Source organism: Calypte anna, chromosome 2 (assembly GCF_003957555.1).
Source record: "Calypte anna isolate BGI_N300 chromosome 2, bCalAnn1_v1.p, whole genome shotgun sequence".
NCBI lineage: Eukaryota > Metazoa > Chordata > Aves > Apodiformes > Trochilidae > Calypte > Calypte anna.
Window position 1 is genome coordinate 9,029,062 of NC_044245.1, and position 20,286 is coordinate 9,049,347.

Genomic DNA, 20,286 nt, shown 5'->3' on the forward strand with positions numbered 1-20,286 from the left:
CACATTCAGTGGGGTTCCAAAGAGCACGGGGCTCTGCTCACAGGTGTAAACCATGAGAATCTGGGCCACAGGAGCTGGCTGTGATGCTCTGTGCTTTACCTAGAGCTGTCATATGTCTTTCTGCCCTTTACAGAATGGAAAGGGACAGCCTGGCCTGTGTACAGAGAAAGCAAGGCCTTCCCAAAACTCAATCCTTGGGCAAGGACAATGATGCCATATATTGGCTCCTTGTCAGGAAACTCTGGAAAACATTCCTAACCTTTACTAATTTAGGTATGCTTACCATAGGATACCATTCACTAAGAATAGGGCATCCTAGACACTTTCCACTTTATTCTAAATAATTCCTGAAAGGAAGGACTGCCTTTCATTTGCCAGCTTCACCCTGAATCTCCTGCTGTCCTGACATTAGCTGGGCTTCCTGGTGAAACAAAGCAGAGTTTAGTCATTAGGACTTCCAGCATCCAAACTGAAAAAAAACCCAACCCAAATACAATGCTATAGTATCATACAATGGTTTGAGTTGAGTTGACTTGGATTCCTCTGGCGTTTGTTGATTTCTTTTCTCTAGCTACCAAAAATACATTGCTAACACTGGGGCCCAAGTTTGTGCATGCTGATCTCAGTTCAACACTCAAAGCTACAGCTCAAACCTCCTTGCAGCCATTTGGAGCTGATAATAGTTTATACATTTTACACTATACTTCAACTATATATATCTATATATATGTATGTTCTGTTGAGATTTTAATCTCTGGTGATTGACCAGCTTTCTAGGGACTCCACATGTGACACATTAATAACACACTTGACAGACACATTGCTTGTTTGCACCATTTCTCAGCACGCAAACTCTGCTATTCTCCACTTCAGCAGCTGTTTCAGGGGTCCTTAGGTCACATTGCTCTGAAGAAATTACAACTGAAATAAGATGAACCAAGTAGCTTGCAGACAAGGCAGATAAGCTGCAACAAGTTGATAAACAAGTAACAAGAATGGGGAAGGAAACAGGAATAAAAAATACAGTGATAAAAAAATCTGAAACACGCGGACATTGTCTGCAGCTCTGAAACTATGCTTAGTCCAGAGGCTGTAACACTTAATGTTTCTGTTCAAAGTTTATCACACCAGTGTTTTTTGCATATTTTAGTTGTTTTAGTCCTCATACTGTTTTCTTTCTGTAAGTAAGGTAATTTTTAGTTTTAAAAGTTTTTCTCATCTCCTACTCTGTTGTTGCCCTTCTGGGGAATATGCTCAAAGAGAAAGCATCTTTCACTTGTGTAGCAGGTGAATACCATCTTTTAAGAGGCACTGCTGCCTCTTCAGATTGCTGACATTGTCAATATGTTTCAGATCAGGCCCAGTGGCACCCACAAGAGAGTCAATTTGGTTCCATATCCCTCATTTGTACACCTTAAATCCAGAATTTCCTGTCAGGTGTGACAGAACATTTGCTGCATCACAGGATGTTGCTAAAATAACCCAAAACCCATTTAATGTCTAGTTTGGAGGAACAGGCTTAACTTCAAGTGGCAGACAGTGCCTCAGAGTTAGCTGTCACCTTGAGAGGTTCATCACAGAAGGTCATGAGCCCACGACTGGGCCACCCATCCATGCTACAAAAAATCAGCCTGATTTTGCCAGATTAAGTGAGACTAAAATGAAAGCTCCTGAAGGAGTAATTGTGATTAAAATAATACAGAAACACTGTTCTTTCTGACTGGTGATTTTATTTCAGTGTGCATAAAAGAAAAATAAATTAAAACCCACCACAAACAGATCAGATTTAAAATTAATGTGTAATAAGTATTTGAGAAAGAAAAATAGAAAATTCAAAGCTATTATAAATAGAACTGATAGTGACTATTGCAGTGGAAACAGATTAATGTGGAGAAGTTAGGACACAATAATTTTTACTTTTCTTTTGTTAACTTGAAACTTTTTGGTAAGCTTAGCATCATTCTCCCCATCTTGGGGAAATCTGAGGCAGCAGACGCAAGACATTCTGCCCCAGTAATGCAACAAGCAAGAACAGAACCAGGATTATGGCTTCTTGAGTTGTGGCTCAGTTATTAACCTAATCTCCTTAAAAGACAATCTGTTGCATCCCCAACTTCAGCTGGATTTGCTTTGGAAGACACACAGGCCAGTACATTACTTATGCAGAACTCCCAGAAGTATTTAAATAAATTGATGAAGACTGCATCATATGAAGTTATTCTAATTCATGGATTCCAGAAGCAGCAAGTATGTTAACCCCACACACTTGCATTTTATAGCACAGACTGAGGAAAAGATGGAGTGCTTTATACAGGATCCAGAGGAATTATAGTTCCCAGAATCTCAAAGCTCACAGAAGTCCTGAGTGAAGGCAACTGGTGTCACCACACTCCTACCTGGCATTGTAGTTTAGGTTCCACTCCTGCTGAAGTTCAGACACTTGGGAATGGCCACGTTTTTGGTACTGGAGCTGTGCAAAATGGCAGAAGGGTCTGCATGCTATTGGAGTAACAGTGAACTATCCTGTTATTCCTTTTTAATATTGGTGTCTTAAGCCAATGGTAACTTGATTTTTGTTTTGACTGTGAGTCACAAAAATCAAATAAGTTATTAAAATGGACAGAAATATAAAGCATAAGTATCTATAAAATACATTCTCCTACATACTTGAATGCCACAAAGATGCTCATTGTGACTGTTGCTGATGTTTAAAACTTCCTTTCCCAAACTCAAACAGAAGAGATACAGAGGATGATGTCAAGAGAGCTGTGAGTTATAACAGGCTGCTGCTGACACTGCCTGAGTCTTATCCCTCACACTTCCCCTTCATCCAGCTTGTAAAGGCTCCAGAAAACTCCCTCCCTTGCCAGGGAACCTTTTGTGCTGCAAACCAGCTATCCAAAAGAAAGACTGAGGAGTGATGGCTGGAATCCTGGTCCCGCTGAAATCACCAGGTTTTACTTTTACCACTGACAGTAGTAGTGTTCAGATTTCACTGTCTCCATCTCAAGCTGTTAGAGCTGGACTGACAGACATTAAATTAGCAGAAATCATTGCTTGTTGATGGTCTCTTTCCTAAATTAAAGTCAGAATCTTGCTGTGAGTTTGTAGGAAAATGTAAAGAATAAATCTCTAGCTGTACAGTTGTGAAGAAAACCTAAAAAATGAGACCAAATGCTACGCAGAAACAAGTCTGCGGGGAGCCCAGAATAAAGTGACATGAGAACTTCCCTATTCTCATAGCAAGGGTTTAATCAGATAATGCTGATAATTTAAATACTAGCATTGTTAATTATTTCCATGAGGACTTGTCCACCTGGGAAAGTTTTGCCATTTACTTGAACTAGTCTAGTTACAGCAGGCTCCATTAAACTGTTTAGATCAGATCTGGCTTCTTCACAAGCAGTGTAACCTGGAAGTTTGTTTTATAGCAAAGCAGTTTCATATATTTATTTTTAACCTGCTCTGTGCAAAGTGGCACAACTCCTGATTCCCCTTCCAACAGAAAAACTAGGAAAAGGTGGGAAAGAAACTCAAAAGGAAAACTCCTTTTGGTGAATTACATCTCCCGTGGAATCAGTGATCCAAACTGCTGTATGGAGCTATCCAGCCAGGAGAGAAGCACCTACAGAAGGGCCCAGCAGATAAAAGATTTATCAACTTGAGGCCAAACTGGATTTATCATGTAATGACACCAAGGCTGTAAAATAGGTACCAAAGTGAGGCTTGTTGGAGAAGCAAGAACCACATGGCTTGACCTGTTTTAGTTTAGTATGCTAACTTTAACTCAACTGTATGTTCAAGCCTTAAAAGACAGAAAATTGTGGTCTTCTATCCACTCAAGACAGCCCAAACTGTCCTTTCCATGTTATATTTCAAACCCATTAGCTCATGGTTGTTTTTTTTCACAAGAGTCAGGTGAACTTGAGGGTTCAAGACAGACCAGGCAGACCCACAACCTACTGAAACCTCACGAAACATCGTGAGCTGGGCATTTCAGAGCTGAACCAGCCTCACACTTTAACAAGAGACACAGGCTCAGAGGATCATTTTAGAAAAGTCCTTTAAGATCATTGGGTCCAACCATTAATTAAAAAAAAAAACACTTAAATAATAATAATAAAAAAAGCATTCCACTATTCGGAACCGCTGTTAATGCCAATAAATTTCGACATCTGAAAACCCTCATCAGAGAGACCTGGAAAGCGATGCCTCCTCCTCCTCCCATTCCTCCTTCCCACTCTTTGTCCCGCTCAGGTAAAGGCACCGAAGCCTCCCTGAGGGGGAAGGGGGGTGGGGGGGATGCTGCTCCCCTGTAACGGGGAGGTCAGACCCAGGCACCACGGACTTCCCGACGGGGCAGGGTGCGGAGCCGCTCGGTCCCGCTCCACAGCCCTTTCCCGGAGCCGCCCGGCTTCCCGCGGACTCAAATCCCGAGGAAAAGCCGCACACCCCAGCTCAGCCCCCGCCGCCATCCCCTCCCTCCCCTCCGTCCCACCGGGAGACCCCGCGCGTGCACCTCCGCACCCCGCCTCCCGGCGCACGCGCGCGCAGCTCTCCCCGCCCCGCCCGGACCCCGCTGCCGGGAGGGAGCCCTCGGCGCATGCGCGGGTGGTGCTGACGCAGCCGCCGTGCGGAGCTCCCGGGCTCCCGGTGTCCAACCAGGGGCGGCCACGGCCCGCCCGCCCCGCGAGGGAGGGACCGGTCCGCCGCCATCCCGTGATGCAGCGCGGGGGCGACGGCGACGGCGGTTGCGGCGGCGGCCGCCATGTTGTGGTAGTTTTGTTGTTCTCCTGCGGTGGGTGAGCGCGGAGGGGCGATCCGCGGCGACGCTGAATCCGAGCCCTTCTCCGGCCCCCCGCTCCCCGCCGCTCCTGGGGGCGGCGCGGGGGTGGCTGTCGGGTGCCGCCGCCTGGGCGAGGCGAAGAGCCATGGCTGCCGCCCTGGGAGGAGGCGCAGGTGGGTGCCGCGGCCTGGAAGGTTTTGCTCGGGGGCGGGCGAGGAGCGGGGATCCGAGGCGTCCCCTGGGGGAGCGGGGTCGGCTGCAGCCTCAGCGCGGGGCCTGCCTGGCGGCGGGGCCGGGGGTTTGCGGGGCCTTTTGGGGCGGTGGCACCGCCGCTCGCCGCAGGGTCTCTGCCTCCCGCATGGGCGGGGGCGACGGGTTCTGCGTGCAGGGGGGTGCGGGCGGGGCCCAGAGCGGAGCCCGAGGAGAAGCAGGAGCTCCCCTGGCACATCAGGGCCCCAGGAGCGGCTCTGTTGCTAATGGGAGTGAGCGTCGTGCGGTGACGGGTTCTCATGGCCCTTCCCGGCCCTGCCCCGGTCAAGGAGAGACAACAGCTTCATCGCTCACAACAGGTGTGAGACTTCTGGATGGGGTGGATGTGTTTACTTAGAGACCTTAATTCCCGTAGTTTTTACGGCTACAGTGTGTGTGTTAGATTAACTTATTTCTCACCTGGGGAGATGTTACAATTTACTTTACAGGCTGCTCAAAGGTAAAAGGTCTTGCTTGGAAAGTGTAAGATGAAGTCAGTGCTTAACCCCAGGGCTCGGCACACCAATGTGTTGCTTCTTGACTGAGGACACTTCTTCTCACAGCATTTTAAATGACAACACAAGACCCTCTGTGGTTCTGATGGGTATATTAAGTAGATTTTAAAATGAGAGAGTTTGGTTGAGTGATCAAAAGATTAACTTGCAGGGTTCACACTGGGGTGTTCAAGAGAGAGACGTTTAACAGAATGTCTTTTCTGGTGCTGTGGGCATTGCCTTGACTAGGAGTAACAGTTTGGATAAAGAATGGTCAGAGTTGTCAGTTGATCAACTTTTCTCTGCCTGCAAAAGTTTTTGATTACTTCAGTCTGGTTTTCCTGTATGTAGGTGTCAGGGAATAGAATGACTTGTCTTCCTCATCACTCACCTAAGTGGTGTGACTGATTGTCATGGTTAGCTTAGGTGGTAACAAAGTACATAACCATAAAATTAGTTTTCCTACTCAAGGTAGATGTTACAAAGAAATTGCTAAACTTTGGCACCGAGTTCAGGATGAAGGCTAGGAAGGATAACAGAGTGGTAAGTTAATATTCTGGACATTTTTTTAATGGTGTGAAATATATTGCAATGTTTAGGTTGTGCTGGTTTCTGTGGTTCAGATCAGTTAGAGGTAATGTGGAAGTAAACTTTGTATCCGTGTTCTGTTTTTTTGTAGTTCTTTTTTTACTGCACTATTGAGACAGTAATTGTAAGAAAGTGTGACTTTTGTAGCATTTTGATTCTTGTGTTTAAAACTGTTGGGAGTTGAATCAGCATGCTTTTATGTACACAGGTGCTTGCAGCAGACAGCTAAGTGTTGAAGCTGCAGTTTCAGGACTGGTTGTTTTGTTTTTTGCTGGGAAGTACCCTTCCTGTCCTGCCATGATTGGGAATCCTTTTGTGATAAGTGGGCAAAAGCAGTTGTTTGTTTAGCGTTAGCACTGTGCTCATCAATAAACGGTGGCCAATTAAATATGATCCTTGCCCCATATCAGTGCTTGTTTAGTTTAGGTGAGCACTGTGCAGAGCTTGTCTGAAAAGAAACCCAGAAGTGTCACACACTTATGGCCCTATGACTAATCGAGGAAGTTGTTAAATACACTTTTAAGATCCAATATAAAGCCTAGAACTTACAGGAATGGTTTATGCAACTCTCTGGAAAGGTTCTGCTGTTCAAAGTCAGTGGTGACAAATGGGAGAGAGCCCAGGACTGAGTGGTTATTTGGCTTAAAGTTTTAACTGTAGGAATTAATGTTTTAAATTTAGTTTTTGGGTTTTTTGAAGGAGGGAAAGACTTTAACATATAACAATAGTAGCACCCCAATGTTTTCTTAAAGAAGAAAAGTAAAAAAAAAAAGGCTCTGATAATTGATCAGGTAGCATAAAATAGGTCTTGGTAAAACAAATGGAGTGTTAATTTGACGTAATTGCAGGGCAGCCATTGACAAAATGAAATAGCTTTTGGCTTTGAAGATGGACTGAAAAGATTGACAGTCCTTCTGTTGCAGGACTAAAAAATGAAACTTGAAATGACTGTCAGTTAAACATGTAAATGTATTCAGAAGGAAGGAGATGTATCTATTGGACAGCACGTGTGAACTCATTGGTAATTTATAATAGTTTAGGCTCCTGATAAATACTGTCTTGATTCGTAAGAATATTCATATGTATTTCTGTGATGAGATACTTGTGTTGGTGCAGCTTAGTTTTCTAAGGATAAAGGTAAAGGCTCTTTGATAGGCTTCATAAGTATAAAGTGGAAAGTTTTCAAGTGATGGTCTGTGCAGTCTCTTGGAGTAATTCACAGCTTCATATTGCTTCACAAATTTCTTTTTCTAGGTACCCTGGTTCAGCTTGCTTCTAATTCTAGAGTGGCTGGTTGAAACATAGGAGTGGGTGTGTTAGTCATGATGGGGGACTTTGAGGGCTTGTAGTTGCTCATTAATCCATTGATACTATTAAGGCAACAGTTGCCAATTTTTGATTCAAACTTTTATATAGAAACAATACCAGACCAAGCCTCTTGATTGTTGAGTAACATAAAGCTATTTAAAGAGAGGGGCTATAAAGAGCACAAAGGCCATCTCTTTACATGGAGCCACTTGGAGAAGACACAAGGCAATGGCTATAAGTTGTACCAGGAGAACCCTCACTTGATATGAAGCTTTTTATTAATATGTTTTTTTGTTTTGTTTTGGGGTTTTTTTGGTGTGGTGTTTTGTTTTGTTGTTGGGGTTTTTTTTGTTGTTTGTTTTTGTTTTTTGTTTTTTTGTGTGTGTGTGGGGTTTTTTTTTGTTTTTTTTTTTACAGTGAAAGCAATCAGTCTCTGGAAAAAAATAGGCATTATGGAATCTCCATCACTGGAGGCTTTCAAGATGTGATTTGACAGGGTGCTGGATAATTTATCTCATATAGGCTCCCTTTCCCTCCAAGGGTTGGATCAGGTAGTCTTTCATGGCCCCTTCCAGCCTGGGCTATTCTGTTATTTAGTGATCATCTGCTTATAGTGTAATATAATAACTGTGTTGTATAGGTGGTGAAATTTTTTCCTGGTATTTACAGCTAGATTTTAATCTAATTTAGGGAGAGGTGGTTACAGGGTAAGCAACAAGCCGTCACTAAAGCAAGAAGCAGTTCTTTTATCTTGTCTGCCATGCTGAAGTAAGGAAAGATTATTTTTAGTTCTCTTCCTTTCATATTAATTCCATTCTGTTGAACTTCAGTGGTCTGGAAGTCTTCCTGATGTCCATGGGGTGTGAATCATGACAGATGGGGTGGAGGAGGACTTGGAGGCCCCATGTCTACCCCACATTTCTTCTGGTAGTCCTGCACCAGGAGTAACTGAATGGGTGTTTACTTCTGAGCCTGTTATGTCATTACTTCAGCTTGAATTTAAGCTGTTATGAGTTTACGTTAAACTAATCTGGGAGTCGATGTTGTGCTCTCACCAGTGTAGTGGCTTTAAAAACCTCTTGGGAAGCTGTTGATAAAAATGAGAAGAAAATTTACAGTGCTCACACTGCTAGCCACTTTCTCTGTGTTGTGGGTCACCATCCAATTCAAAGATGTGGTAAAAATTCTCCAGTTTGACAAATTCAATTGAATTTGTTTTGCTTCAGGCTGGTGAGTGGCAGCATACAGGGACTGGGAGCTGATTTTTTCATCTGTGCATAGATGAAAGTGGGTGGAGTGCTGGCAGTATTTTGCTCTTTGTAAGTATTGCATCTTTTTTTAGGTGGACTGGTGCAACATGGCTACTATAATTTAGAATTGGAGTATTCATGTGCTAGAACTCCTCTTATGTGTCAAGGGCCTGTAGAGTTTACACTTCATGAAATACAAATACATGATCATGGGTTATTTGAGCTAAGGACTAGTGCCAAACACACATTGTTACTTGAATAAGCTTCTGGCAGGCAGGTTTGCTTTAAATCATGGCAGGTTTTAATCCCTTTATACTTCTTTGACAAGCTTTCACTGAAAGTCATCCTCTTCTGAATGTACTCTCATTTCAGGTCATCTAAATTAAACATAGCCTTAGTATCACTCATTTTTACTGAAGCCAAACCATATTTTATTGCATCAAATACTAAACCTCAGATTTTAGGGCATGTAGAACTTGTCCAGAATAATTTGTCACTGACCTGACCAAAAAGCCTTCCAAATAAATAGTGTGATTGGTCCTGTGTTATATTCTGCTCTAATGCAGCCTGAATTTTAACTGGATCTTTTTGTGACTGTGGAAGGTGCTGGATAGGTTTCGGAGAGTTGCAGTTTTCTCATCACTGTCCAAAGCCATTTGGCCTTAATTTGCTGTTCAGCACTTGTGAGGTGTAGATTGTGACACTTTAAAAATGTTTTTCTAAAACAAATATATTTTCAAATCCAAGCAGACTTTGGAAGTGGTTTTTTGTGGCTTGGTGGTGATGGGTTTGGATGTAGTTTTATTTAAAATAATAATGAAAAAAAATCATTACTTTCATATAGTGATTAGAAAACTTCAGTTCTAGGCAGCAGATCATAATTACTTCTGTGCTCATTGCTATGACTAGCTCTGCATCATGATAGACTCTAGAAAAGTTGGTTTTGGGAAGGTTAAAAGAGCTTACCTCCTGTAGAAATAATTTTTTGTGGTTTTATTTCCTTGAAAAATCTAAACTCTATGCTATAGATTAATATGGAAAGAAAAAATGAAATACAGTAGCTGAGGAATGTGTTACGCAGTTGTTAGGTTGTTGTAAATACTTAGTCACTGAATACTTAAGGCTTCTGTGAGTAATTGTTTACCAGAATAAAGACTACTTGATGGCTATTCCTGAACTGATAAACCAAACTGTGTGTGTGGTGTATTGGTGCACGTATTCTTGGGCATAATTCAGTAGTAGGAGTGAATATGAATTTTTTGATGGGCTGGAGTTCTTGGTTATGTCTAATAAATCAGCCTGGATTTGTACTTCTGGATTCAGGAGTTGCTGTTGTCCTTTTGCTTTTACTGCTAGATGTTGTGATTTGTTACCAGAAGTTTTCATTCAGCCAGTGTTTTTAGTACAGCTAAATTGCCTGTCTGTGTTTTAGACATGGCTATTCCTCATGAAACCTGTTGTTTCTCTGTATTGCATAGCAAGAGATACCAAAATTCAGTTCACTGTTGGGCAGAAACATAGGTCTGTTTCTAAATGTATGCTTTGCTCCTAAAAATCCTATAAAGTCTGTATGTTGTGTATCCTTTTGCAATAGAATACAAAGTAAAATATTCTGTAGAAGTAAACTATTACATAAAGATAAGCTGGTAAGCTGTTTTAAATCTGGAGACTTCCACTTGAAATGCTGTCAAATTGTCAAGTTGAGCATTTTAAATATGATATCAGAGAATGGGATAGATCAAGATGGACTTTATATGTTCAGCATCAATTTTAAGTATAGAGAAGTTGTGTTTTTTCATGTGGTAGATTACTTTTTTTCTCTATTTTTCACTACTTTTCCTTTGTTAACTCACTTACCTGTTCTGCCCCAAAGAAGTGTAGCTTAATTACTTTGCTAAAAGACCTGTTGTATAAACAGTGTGTAATATTTGTTTTTCCATTGGGTCATTGTGCCATCTCCATTTTGTTTTGGATAAGGAGAAATCATCAGTGCTTTTTCAATCCCTAAAACTAATAGTGTGTTTGATATTTGTGATCGTGTAATATTGAAACAAACTAAAATATAAAATTTTGAACTGTAGAAGCTTGTGAGATGACGTGGTTCATGTTCCAGAAAGCACGCAGGTGTATTTCTAGGAAGACAAACAATGCAGTCATCAAACGTTTTGGTTTGTTTGTGGGTTTTTTTTTTTTTTTTCACGTAGAAGACTTGGCAATCTCATTGCAGTAAAATACTCCATCTTAGCAACAGTTGCTATGTAGACCTACCCTTTTAGGCTATATTGGTACCATTTTAAGATGTTAAGAGCTCTGCAGTGTTCATGCTGATTCACCTCCTACGCTTGTGAGACTTGATTTTGTAGCTTAGGACTTCCATTTTACATAGAAAAATGATTAGTTAAGGTTTTATTGGAAGGACGTCCACAGAGTTAGAAACTACCATCAGCAAAAGAAATGAAGCTTGTGTTCTGTGGATTTCCAGCTTGGATGATCTCTTCTTATTAAGCAGCAAAAAAGATACAGTTCTGGGCATATATCATAAAACCAAAAGATAAGCTCTATAGACCAGCTAATAACACTGGTAATGTTCCATCAGGGTAAGTATAAAGCAAATTGGAAGCTTTTAGTGTGAAGAATCAAGTGTGTTTTGCTGTATCTATGTTTATGCTAGTTCACACCTAGCCAGAGCCTTGGGAGGCAGGCTAGTCTCACAAAACAGCCAGAGTTAGTCAGTCTGTGCAGCATTATGCCACTTCTGTTATTTGGTAATGGCCATTTTCTTACAGCTGCAGTAGGAAGAGCCAAGTATTTATTTTGTTTTCCTGGATAACTGGTCTGTTCTGCATACTTTTTTTTTTTTTTTCCCAGTACTGCCTGGAAGTTAGGAAGGGGGCTTTGTGTGTTTAGTGGTCACCTGTCAGGATCTTGCAGTTGATGCCCAGCTAATGTGCACACATCTCAGTGAGATTTGCCAGGAGAGCCTTGAAGTCATGTCTTAGAAACAATTGCTATGACTGCCTTTCCAGGCTGCACAGATACTGCTGGAAAAACCATAAAAACTCTTTAATATTTTACTGCTTAAAAAGCTTATGTTCCTGGATTTCCCCGTCCTTTTTTTTTTTTTTTTTTCATCTTGCCTCCCACACAGTAGTACTGAGAATTATAAAAAAAATCTTCAGCTGTTGCTCTCAGTGGTTTTGTGCTCTGCAGATGCCAAGCAGTGGTCTTTCTCTGCCAGGCAATGTCATACAGGCACTTAATCATGCTTGACACAGACACTGACTAGTAGGAGTTTTTTATGTTATTTATGTATTTTATGTTTTTATGTATTTATGTTATTTTATTTAAGTATAACATAAATGTTATACTTATTGTAATTTACTGGTATTTTCCAATGTTATTGCCTAGATAGTGGGAAGAAAAATGAAAATGTATAGTTTCAGAAACAGAAGAGAAAAAGATGCCTCACTGAGGTATCGCATTGCACTGTGGATGCAGGGCCTGTGCCCATTTCAGTGCTTGCTGCTTTGCCAGTGGTGAACCTGGCAGTGGATGCTATTTGTGGATGCATGAATGTTTCTTCTATTCTAAAGAGCTACAACCTGCTTTGGGTCCTGGTAACACAATGTCAAAGTGGCATAATTTGTAATGCTTATGGTCAGTGTCAGCTATCACTGAACAAATAAAAAACAGAAAAGCTGACTCCCTCTCTCCTGAAGATCTTTTTATCGTGTGAACAGTCAGTAAGAGAAGAACAGGGAGGTGGTCAGGATCTGTGTGGAGCAGTTCTAATAAGCTGCAGTCACCACACACAGACTGACCAGTCATTTTGAGGCTTTTTTTATACATTCTTCTAGAGTGGACTTCTGAAAAGGGCACTGCATGGTTGTCATTCAGCTTTGGACTTTGGTTGGAATTGCTCATAAATAAGGAGTCAGATGTGAGAAGTTTGAAGGGTTGGGAAAGCTGGAGGTTTAGAAGTTTGTGATGTTGGCTGAGTGGGGGTCCATGTCTACATTAGAAACTTGACAGGAACGTGGACTGTCTATAGGTATTTATCTGTTTTCCTCATGTTAAAGTGGGAAGTGGAAGAAGCTATTTCTGCATCTTCTAAAAAACAACACCCCCTTTCCCTCAAGTCCCACTTAAGTGGTTGCTTCAGAAACCTTTCATTTTGGTAAGAATTATTTACTGTAGTCACCTTCTTTACAGATGATGACTTTGATCAATTTGATAAGCCTGGTGCAGAAAGATCTTGGAGAAGAAGAGCTGGAGATGATGACTGGGACAGGTATGCATAATATCTTCATGTTCAGTTTCTGTATGCTGAATTACACTGCTCTGTTTTCCCATTCTGGCTTTTTGCATTCTTAGACGTAGGGTAGAGCAAGTTTAGCTACTAATGAAGATGTTGTTTTGCATGTGTCAGTTGATGGTAGCATGTGCCAAATACATCCTTTTTTTGAGGAATATAGAGAGCACTGTGAATAGATACCACTTAGAACTGGATAAAACCAAAATATTTGTGGAGTATTATTAAAGTAGCGATTAATGTCCTGAGTTCCTTTTCAACATTTCGTAGATCTTAATGTTTTACATTGTTGGATTTTGCTAAAATTTGGATTTTTTCAACTCAATTTTTTACCTACGTGTTTTAATTTCTTATTCTCAAAGTCCTACATTGAGAATGGAGCTTAGCTGTGGGTTTCTGTGGAAAAAATCTGACCTTTGTAAGGATTAGAGAAATATATAAGAATTTGGTTATTTTTTGGGAAAAAGGAACATGTTCTTTTATGTGAAGGCACTCCAGCTGGGAAAGACTTGAATCAAGCTGCTGGTTAAAATCCTCTATTCTATCTGTGTGAAAAATTTTCACTCTTTTGTGGGATTGCTTTTTAAAATATTATTCCTTTTTAGTAACAGAGAGAGTTCTTCAGACTTTGACAGTGGTTTTCACTGTAAAAAGGGGAAAAGCATTCCAAGCAGATTTGTCTTTTGTTTACTACAATACCTTACTAGTTAATATAAGTTAATTACGCAATGCAAGCAAATACAAGTTATTGAGTAATAACATTTTGAGAGTGTAATAAAATTACTTGTTCAGGCTGGGTCACTGTGCCATGCTACCTTCCAGCTCAGGGCATTCAGAAATACTGAGGCCAGTAATACAGGCAAAATGCTTCTGATTCTATTTTTTTAACTTTTGAATGACATTTAATATTTTAATAGGTTTTGAGAGGCATTCTATGAATCATAGAATCATAGAATTGGCTGGGTTGGAAGGGACCTCAGAGATCATTGAGTCCAACCCTTGAACCACCGTTGTGGTTGCTAGACTATGGCACTGAGTGCCACATCCAGTCTCTTTTTAAATATCTCCAGGGACGGAGAATCCACCACTTCAGTGGGCAGCCCATTCCAATGCTTGCTCACTCTGTCCGTAAAGAAATATCTAACCTAAACTTCCCCTGGCACAACTTAAGACCATGAAGCACTTTTGTTTCTGTAATGAGCTTTGTTTACGTGCTAGTACAAGTTTTTTTGACTGTCAAGGAATAAGCCAAAACTTTAAAAAAGTCTTGAGTACATACACAACCATGTCTATCAACCACATGTTTGGGGGTTTTTTCAATTTTTTTTAAAATCACATCTAGGGTGTTTTTTTAGTAACACATAAACAGGCCTAACTATGTTTAGGTGATTAATCTAGTCTTTCCCTTTCTTCTCTATTCCATTTTGATCTGAATTTCTTTCTAGCTTAAGTTGCTTTTTGTCTTTAAACGCTGCTATGACACACGCTCTTGCTGTGTTTTGGACTTGTCTAGTGCAGGTTTATTAAAAGCTGTCGGTGATGGACTGTAGTGCCAGGAAATATTTTCAAACCCTTTGGTGTATTTGTTTGTTGGGTTACTGGCAGCTAAGAAATTGTTGACTTTTTCTTACTTCAGTTTTGGCTATAAACTCTTCTGAAACTATTTCTGCTATGTCGAGTTTTTTGTCTCTGAAAGACAGGGGTTAAATTCCAGTCAGTTTGCTCTTTGGCCATGTATGATATACTGTATGTTCCTATTTTTGTTAAATATTGCAGTGAACACGAAACAATTGCCAGTTGTTAATGTTCAGTCATTCCTGGAACTGTTTGAGATCAGTAACTATTAACAAATTCTGTATACTGATGATAACATCCTATTTAGTGCTATTTTTGAATATCATCTGCTCTCTGCTAGCCCACAGAATTTTCATTCCCCCCCCACACCCTGCATTAGCTGTACAGTAACCAATTCTGCAAGAGATGCATCTACCTGCAAAAACAACTTTTAGCTCAGATTTGTCTTGAGATTGGCTTCCTCATTTTCAGGTATTTCTTATGTAGTCCTAAGGAACTCATTCCCATTCTGTTCATATAGCCCATTCTCACTTTGGGACATGTAATTTTTACATAACATATAAGGCATTTTTTTGTGATTTTAATTTTTTTATTATTTTTAATTTTTTTTTAGTTATACGGATATATAGAAAGAGATGTTCACATTCTTTTATTACAGCTCACATTTCAAATCACTGGCATCTAATTTTAGTTTTTAGGAAATGCACGTTCTAATACAGGCATTTGTATGCAGTGTTTATTACAGAAGGAGGAATTTGTTTCTGTCACTAGCTAATTCTTTCCTTGAAGGAAGAATGAGATTAAGCAGTTGACCTGAAGATTAACTAATCTGGACTGTAGTTCTTAATGTTTTATCCTATATATGGGACGGCTGCCATGTGATGGCAGAAGTTTTGTAAGCCAGGTACTATTTCCTGAGTTCTTAGGCACACTTAAAGATGGTGAAACATGCAGCTGATTTTGTCACCCTGCAAATATGTTTGACCATACACTCAATGTGAGGAGGAAGGAATTAAGTATTTATGAGCTGTCTAGGCCAAAGGAGCTCCTATGCCAGCTGGCTCCCTGTGCCTCCTTGCTGAACTGCATCTTGGGCCACATAGTGGCCTGTAGGTGTGAGTCTTGCCTACAGGACATAACCGTCTGACTTGGTGTTTCCCTTGAGAGGTGAGAAATGAAAGTTTGGACATTGTGCCCAAAATCCCTTAAAGGGAATGACCTAGAGTGGGGACCTAGCTAAATGTTTTTTAAATGCATGCACTTTGTCTAGGTCTGTTTGCTGTGTCATAAATGGAGGTATATGGAAGGAAGAGCATATGGAAATGAAGTGACTGTGCAACAGTGGTCTTACTTAGCATGCATGATCTATGGCCTTAATATCCATGATCTAATGTTTCATTATATATTTATATATATACACACACACACATACACACACAATCTCCTTTTTCAACTTGAGAATGCTTTGCTAGAAGAACAGCTTTGCGTAGATTCAGAGACAGTTCTCCTTGAGTTAGTTTTTTAAAGGCATATACCCTATATTGTGCTTGTTTCTGTTTCCTGAAGTTCAAATTCTTAAATTTGTTGAATTTTGCAGTGAACTTGATGATGACTTGCTTGGAGAGGATTTGCTAGCTGGAAAAAAGGTAAGAGATGTGAATTAAGGTGAATCATTACATGTATTAAATTGTGAATGTTGCTCAACTTACCACTTCAGTTATTTAGTTTAGTTTTACAGTCACCTGTCCAAAGCCTGACAGCCACTGGTACCCAAGATCTGCACTGTTGGCCAGAGTTTTCTGCATCCAGAGCTCTGGTTCCTTTTGCAAAGTATTTAAAGAAGACAATTTGAGATACTACTTCTTATAACACATGGTTCAAAAAAGGGATGCTTCTCAAAATCAGTTTCTCTATACTCATATTGGCTGAACAATTAAAACCAAACCAAAACAGAAAACCCAATTATGCCTCCTGAATGCTAAATTAGAATGCATGTCAACTGCCAGTTTTCTGGCTTTTACAAGTTACTTATCCAAATACCAGCATTATTTACCAGTGAGTAAATAAAAAAGCAACTGGTGATATTTATTAAAGATGCACTCACTGCACATAGTACACCACTGCTTTGTCTTAACAAGTAAGCAGAGGATTTCCCCTTCTTCAGTGAGGGAAGAATATGGGAGTATCTATCACTGGAGAACATAAATGAATCTGCCCATGTATGCTGTAGACTCCTCACTCTGATAAATATTTCCAAAATTGAACTCTGTGCAAAGAAGTGAATGTATGTTTGGATTTGCCCAATATCTGCAGAAGACTGGGCTGGTACCTGGCTGGTACCACTTTCACCACTATCTGCTAAATGAATTAATTTAGAAAAGGTTTTTTTAAGTTTTAGCTGGAGATGAACAGGTTTGTTAAGAAACTCAGATCTAGTAAAAGTTTAGTGTTAGATGATGGAGTTTTTTTGTAATCACACTTAATGTTGTAAATTAGCTTCCTGAAATTATTCTGCAAGTTGTTCCTGTTAAAAATAGGAAGATCCTTTCTCTTGTGTGGTTGTTTAAAAAATAAAATTCCATGAGGATAGGGATTGGAGATGTGTATAATGGATTTATAAAAAATATAAGCTTTTTTGTAGTTTAAACGTGAGTTGATAAGTCTATTAACTCTTATATCTTAAAAAAACAACTAATTATCCATATGAAACTAACCAGTGCTAGATTTCTCCAGTGTACTGTGTGATCCCTTTGCTTTTTCTGGTCTTAGTTTTCTATGTAACATCTCTGAGCAGGATCTGTGGGTATGGACTTAGATGATGAAGTAACAAGAGATTTCTCAGGAAGTTTTCCCTGAGCCTCCCTGTAGAAGAAGATTAAATAGAACTTGCTTCTACTTAATCTCATCCCAGTACTATTAGATAAATCTACCCTTGTATAACCTTTTTGCCCCTATTACTTTATGGAATGGAAATAATGTTGGTGAGCAAAACTCCAGCTATCTCTTCCTTATTAAAAACAATAAATAAATAGAACAGCTGCAAGTATAATAGACAAATCAGGATGAGTTCAGAAAAGGCACAATATTTTCTTCTGTTTTTTTTCTTCACTTCCAAACTGGTTTTTTTTCCAGTTTTCTTTGAATCACCATATCCTTTTGTCCAGTCCCATAAGTATTTCTGCACTTTAGAAACTGCAGTAACTTAGTGTTTTTTCTTGACTTGCCTAATGCATAAGGGTCACAAAGTGGTTAAATAAAAGGAGTAAAACTAACCTCCTTTCTTCCTGGTACTTACCAAGTGAGTTGACATATTTGGCTATATCTGGGAGTGCATCAATGAAAAGTGTTGATAGGTAGGCAAATTGGAGTTTTGTGAATTTCCATAAGACTAAAATATTTTCAGGTTTGTTGTCTTGTGTAGTGTATGTTTTTGCTTTAAATTTGGCAATTTCATTGAAGATACGGTCTCTAGTTTGGGATGTGTTCTTCATAAAAAGTACTTTGTGTTCAGAAGTTTCAATAGTTTCAGTATCTAATTAAAAATTATATCCTTATTTATGGTAATGGTTGACTTTTTCTGAAACCTAGAATCAGTCAGACTTGTCGGATGAAGAGCTGAATGATGATCTTCTGCAAAGTGACAATGAAGAGGAACAAGAATTTCGGTATCTTTTCTAAATCTTGTGTTTGGGATAACTAAGAGCTGTTAATGGCTACTAGTAGTGATAACTAATAAAATGAATTCACTGGTACTTAAAATAGTTCTGCTTTTTACCTAGCCAGCTACTTAACAATGTACATGTAATGCATGTAGCATTGTTAGCATTTCAGTAAAACTATTCAAATTAACAAAAAAATCAAATTAATTTTTATTCAAATTACATAAAAAAGCTTACAACTGTGTCATTTCCCATGCATTTAGTATTATTTATAAATACTTGAGAGTATTTATAATTGTCCCTTCTTGGTATCATTATATTTTTCCTTCCCTGTAAAGTCCCTCTCTACTGTCTTGCTTTTAAAAATGTATCTTAACTGCTAAAGCCCTGAGAAGGTGAGCTTCCTAGTTTGCAAGGTTAATTTGTGGCTTAAAATAATTGTATACAAATACACAACAGAAAACTTTGTACAGGGTATAGTTGTTAGCAGGGACTTTTGTGGACTTTACTGAGGATCCTGCCATATGAATACTCTGATGATACAGCTCCACAACTGACTTATGGACATTAGAAGTCATAATGAGTGTCTTGATATTTTTACTTTTCAAGTTGCTTCTGGTACCGGAGTGGCACAGTACCACTGCTGCTGTTAACAGCTTGTATGTTTTTACCATCTTTTCCTTACTTACTGCATGCTATGCAGGCATGTCATCTGATGGGTTTTAATAGACATATACAGATGTGTATATATGTGTATTGCTCTGAGATCCCTTTTTGTCCTTAGCTATAATTAGAATAAGTAGTCCTGTCCCTGTGCTGTATTGATGAGGATGTGGAGAAATGCCACAAACCATCAATCTCACCAATGGCTGCTGTTTTCCTTCTTGCAGGAATGAGGGTTGGACTATTCCCTTCAAAACAGGGAATTTCAGTTACATGGGTGTGTTATGTGACTGCACAAGTGAGGAGAAAGTACCTGAAGTGTGTTAATAGTGATCAGTAAAAAAAGGTTTCTGTGGACAGGGTCTTGCATTTTTAGCAGTTTTATTGCCTGGGAGTGAGCACTTTGCTCCACTCCTTTCCCTTTTCCCTCTATTTCCGTTCAAACTGATCTATGCCTCTGTGGTTGGGAGGCTAATGATAATCCTTTGTAATGTCTTGTTTCTTTGTTAAATACTAATTCAGAATTTTTTAAATGGCAATTCTTAACTATATATTATATGTTACATTGAGTAGCATGCTCAATCTGTCATAAAAGTGTAATTTTTAATTTAAGATAATGAAGGAATTACATTGATGCATTTAATAAAAAAATAATCTGCTAGCTTATTTTGAAAGATTGTGAAAACAGGTGCAGTTACAGTAATTTTATGTATTTTTTGTTAGTCTTGGAATTAAAATTGAATCCATTCTGCTTTGGTTACTAAGCAGGACTTCTGCCAGTTTGACCTGCTAAACCGTCTGGTTGTTTTGATTCCCCTGGTCAAATAGCCTGCAGCTGGTGATAAGCTGCAGTACAGTATGAATTATGAGAATGTGGCATGGAGTCAAATAGTGTGTGAGGTATAATTTTGTCCAGAAACTTAGAGAATTTGTATTTGTTGGCTTTGTTTTGCTAAATCTTTGTGAGTAGTTGACTGTTAAGCTTCAACATCAGATTTCCCCTTTCCCTGTACCACAGTTCTCAAGGTGTCACAGTCAGCCTCAATACTACATCCAACTTGCTTACATCCTATGAACTCTCTGAAACCATTAATGATCGATCAATAGAACATGAGTCTGAATATGACCAAGGGGAAGATGAAATCGTTTATGACAAATCTGAAGCACCTGAAGTATATGCTTCAGAGTATGGAGAGGAAGAACATTATGAAGGCAATGATCCTGACCTGACAGAAGACCAAATAGAATATGGGGAAGAGCCTGGAGAAGAAGATGAAGTGCTAGAGCTTGAAATCAATGAACCCCTAGATGAATTTCCAGTGAGTTTCTTTCTATTGTATCTTCAAAGATAACATTGCTTTACGTGCATCGGGTTTTAGACTGATTTGAAATCTGTTTACCT

General features: G+C 39.6%; 1 protein-coding gene across 6 annotated transcripts in view; it reads left to right on the forward strand.

Annotated features, from left to right (window-relative positions):
- Positions 1-4,720: 4,720 nt before the first annotated feature.
- Positions 4,721-20,286, forward strand: part of RBM33 (RNA binding motif protein 33) — an 86,170-nt gene continuing 70,604 nt past the window's right edge. For all 6 annotated transcript variants that reach the window (XM_030444201.1, XM_030444202.1, XM_030444204.1 and 3 more), the window contains exons 1-5: positions 4,721-4,959; positions 12,888-12,966; positions 16,160-16,208; positions 18,151-18,227; positions 19,903-20,203. In XM_030444201.1, the coding sequence (XP_030300061.1) occupies positions 4,932-4,959; positions 12,888-12,966; positions 16,160-16,208; positions 18,151-18,227; positions 19,903-20,203 (534 nt within the window). In that variant the 5' untranslated portion in view covers positions 4,721-4,931. The remainder of the gene's footprint in view (positions 4,960-12,887; positions 12,967-16,159; positions 16,209-18,150; positions 18,228-19,902; positions 20,204-20,286) is intronic.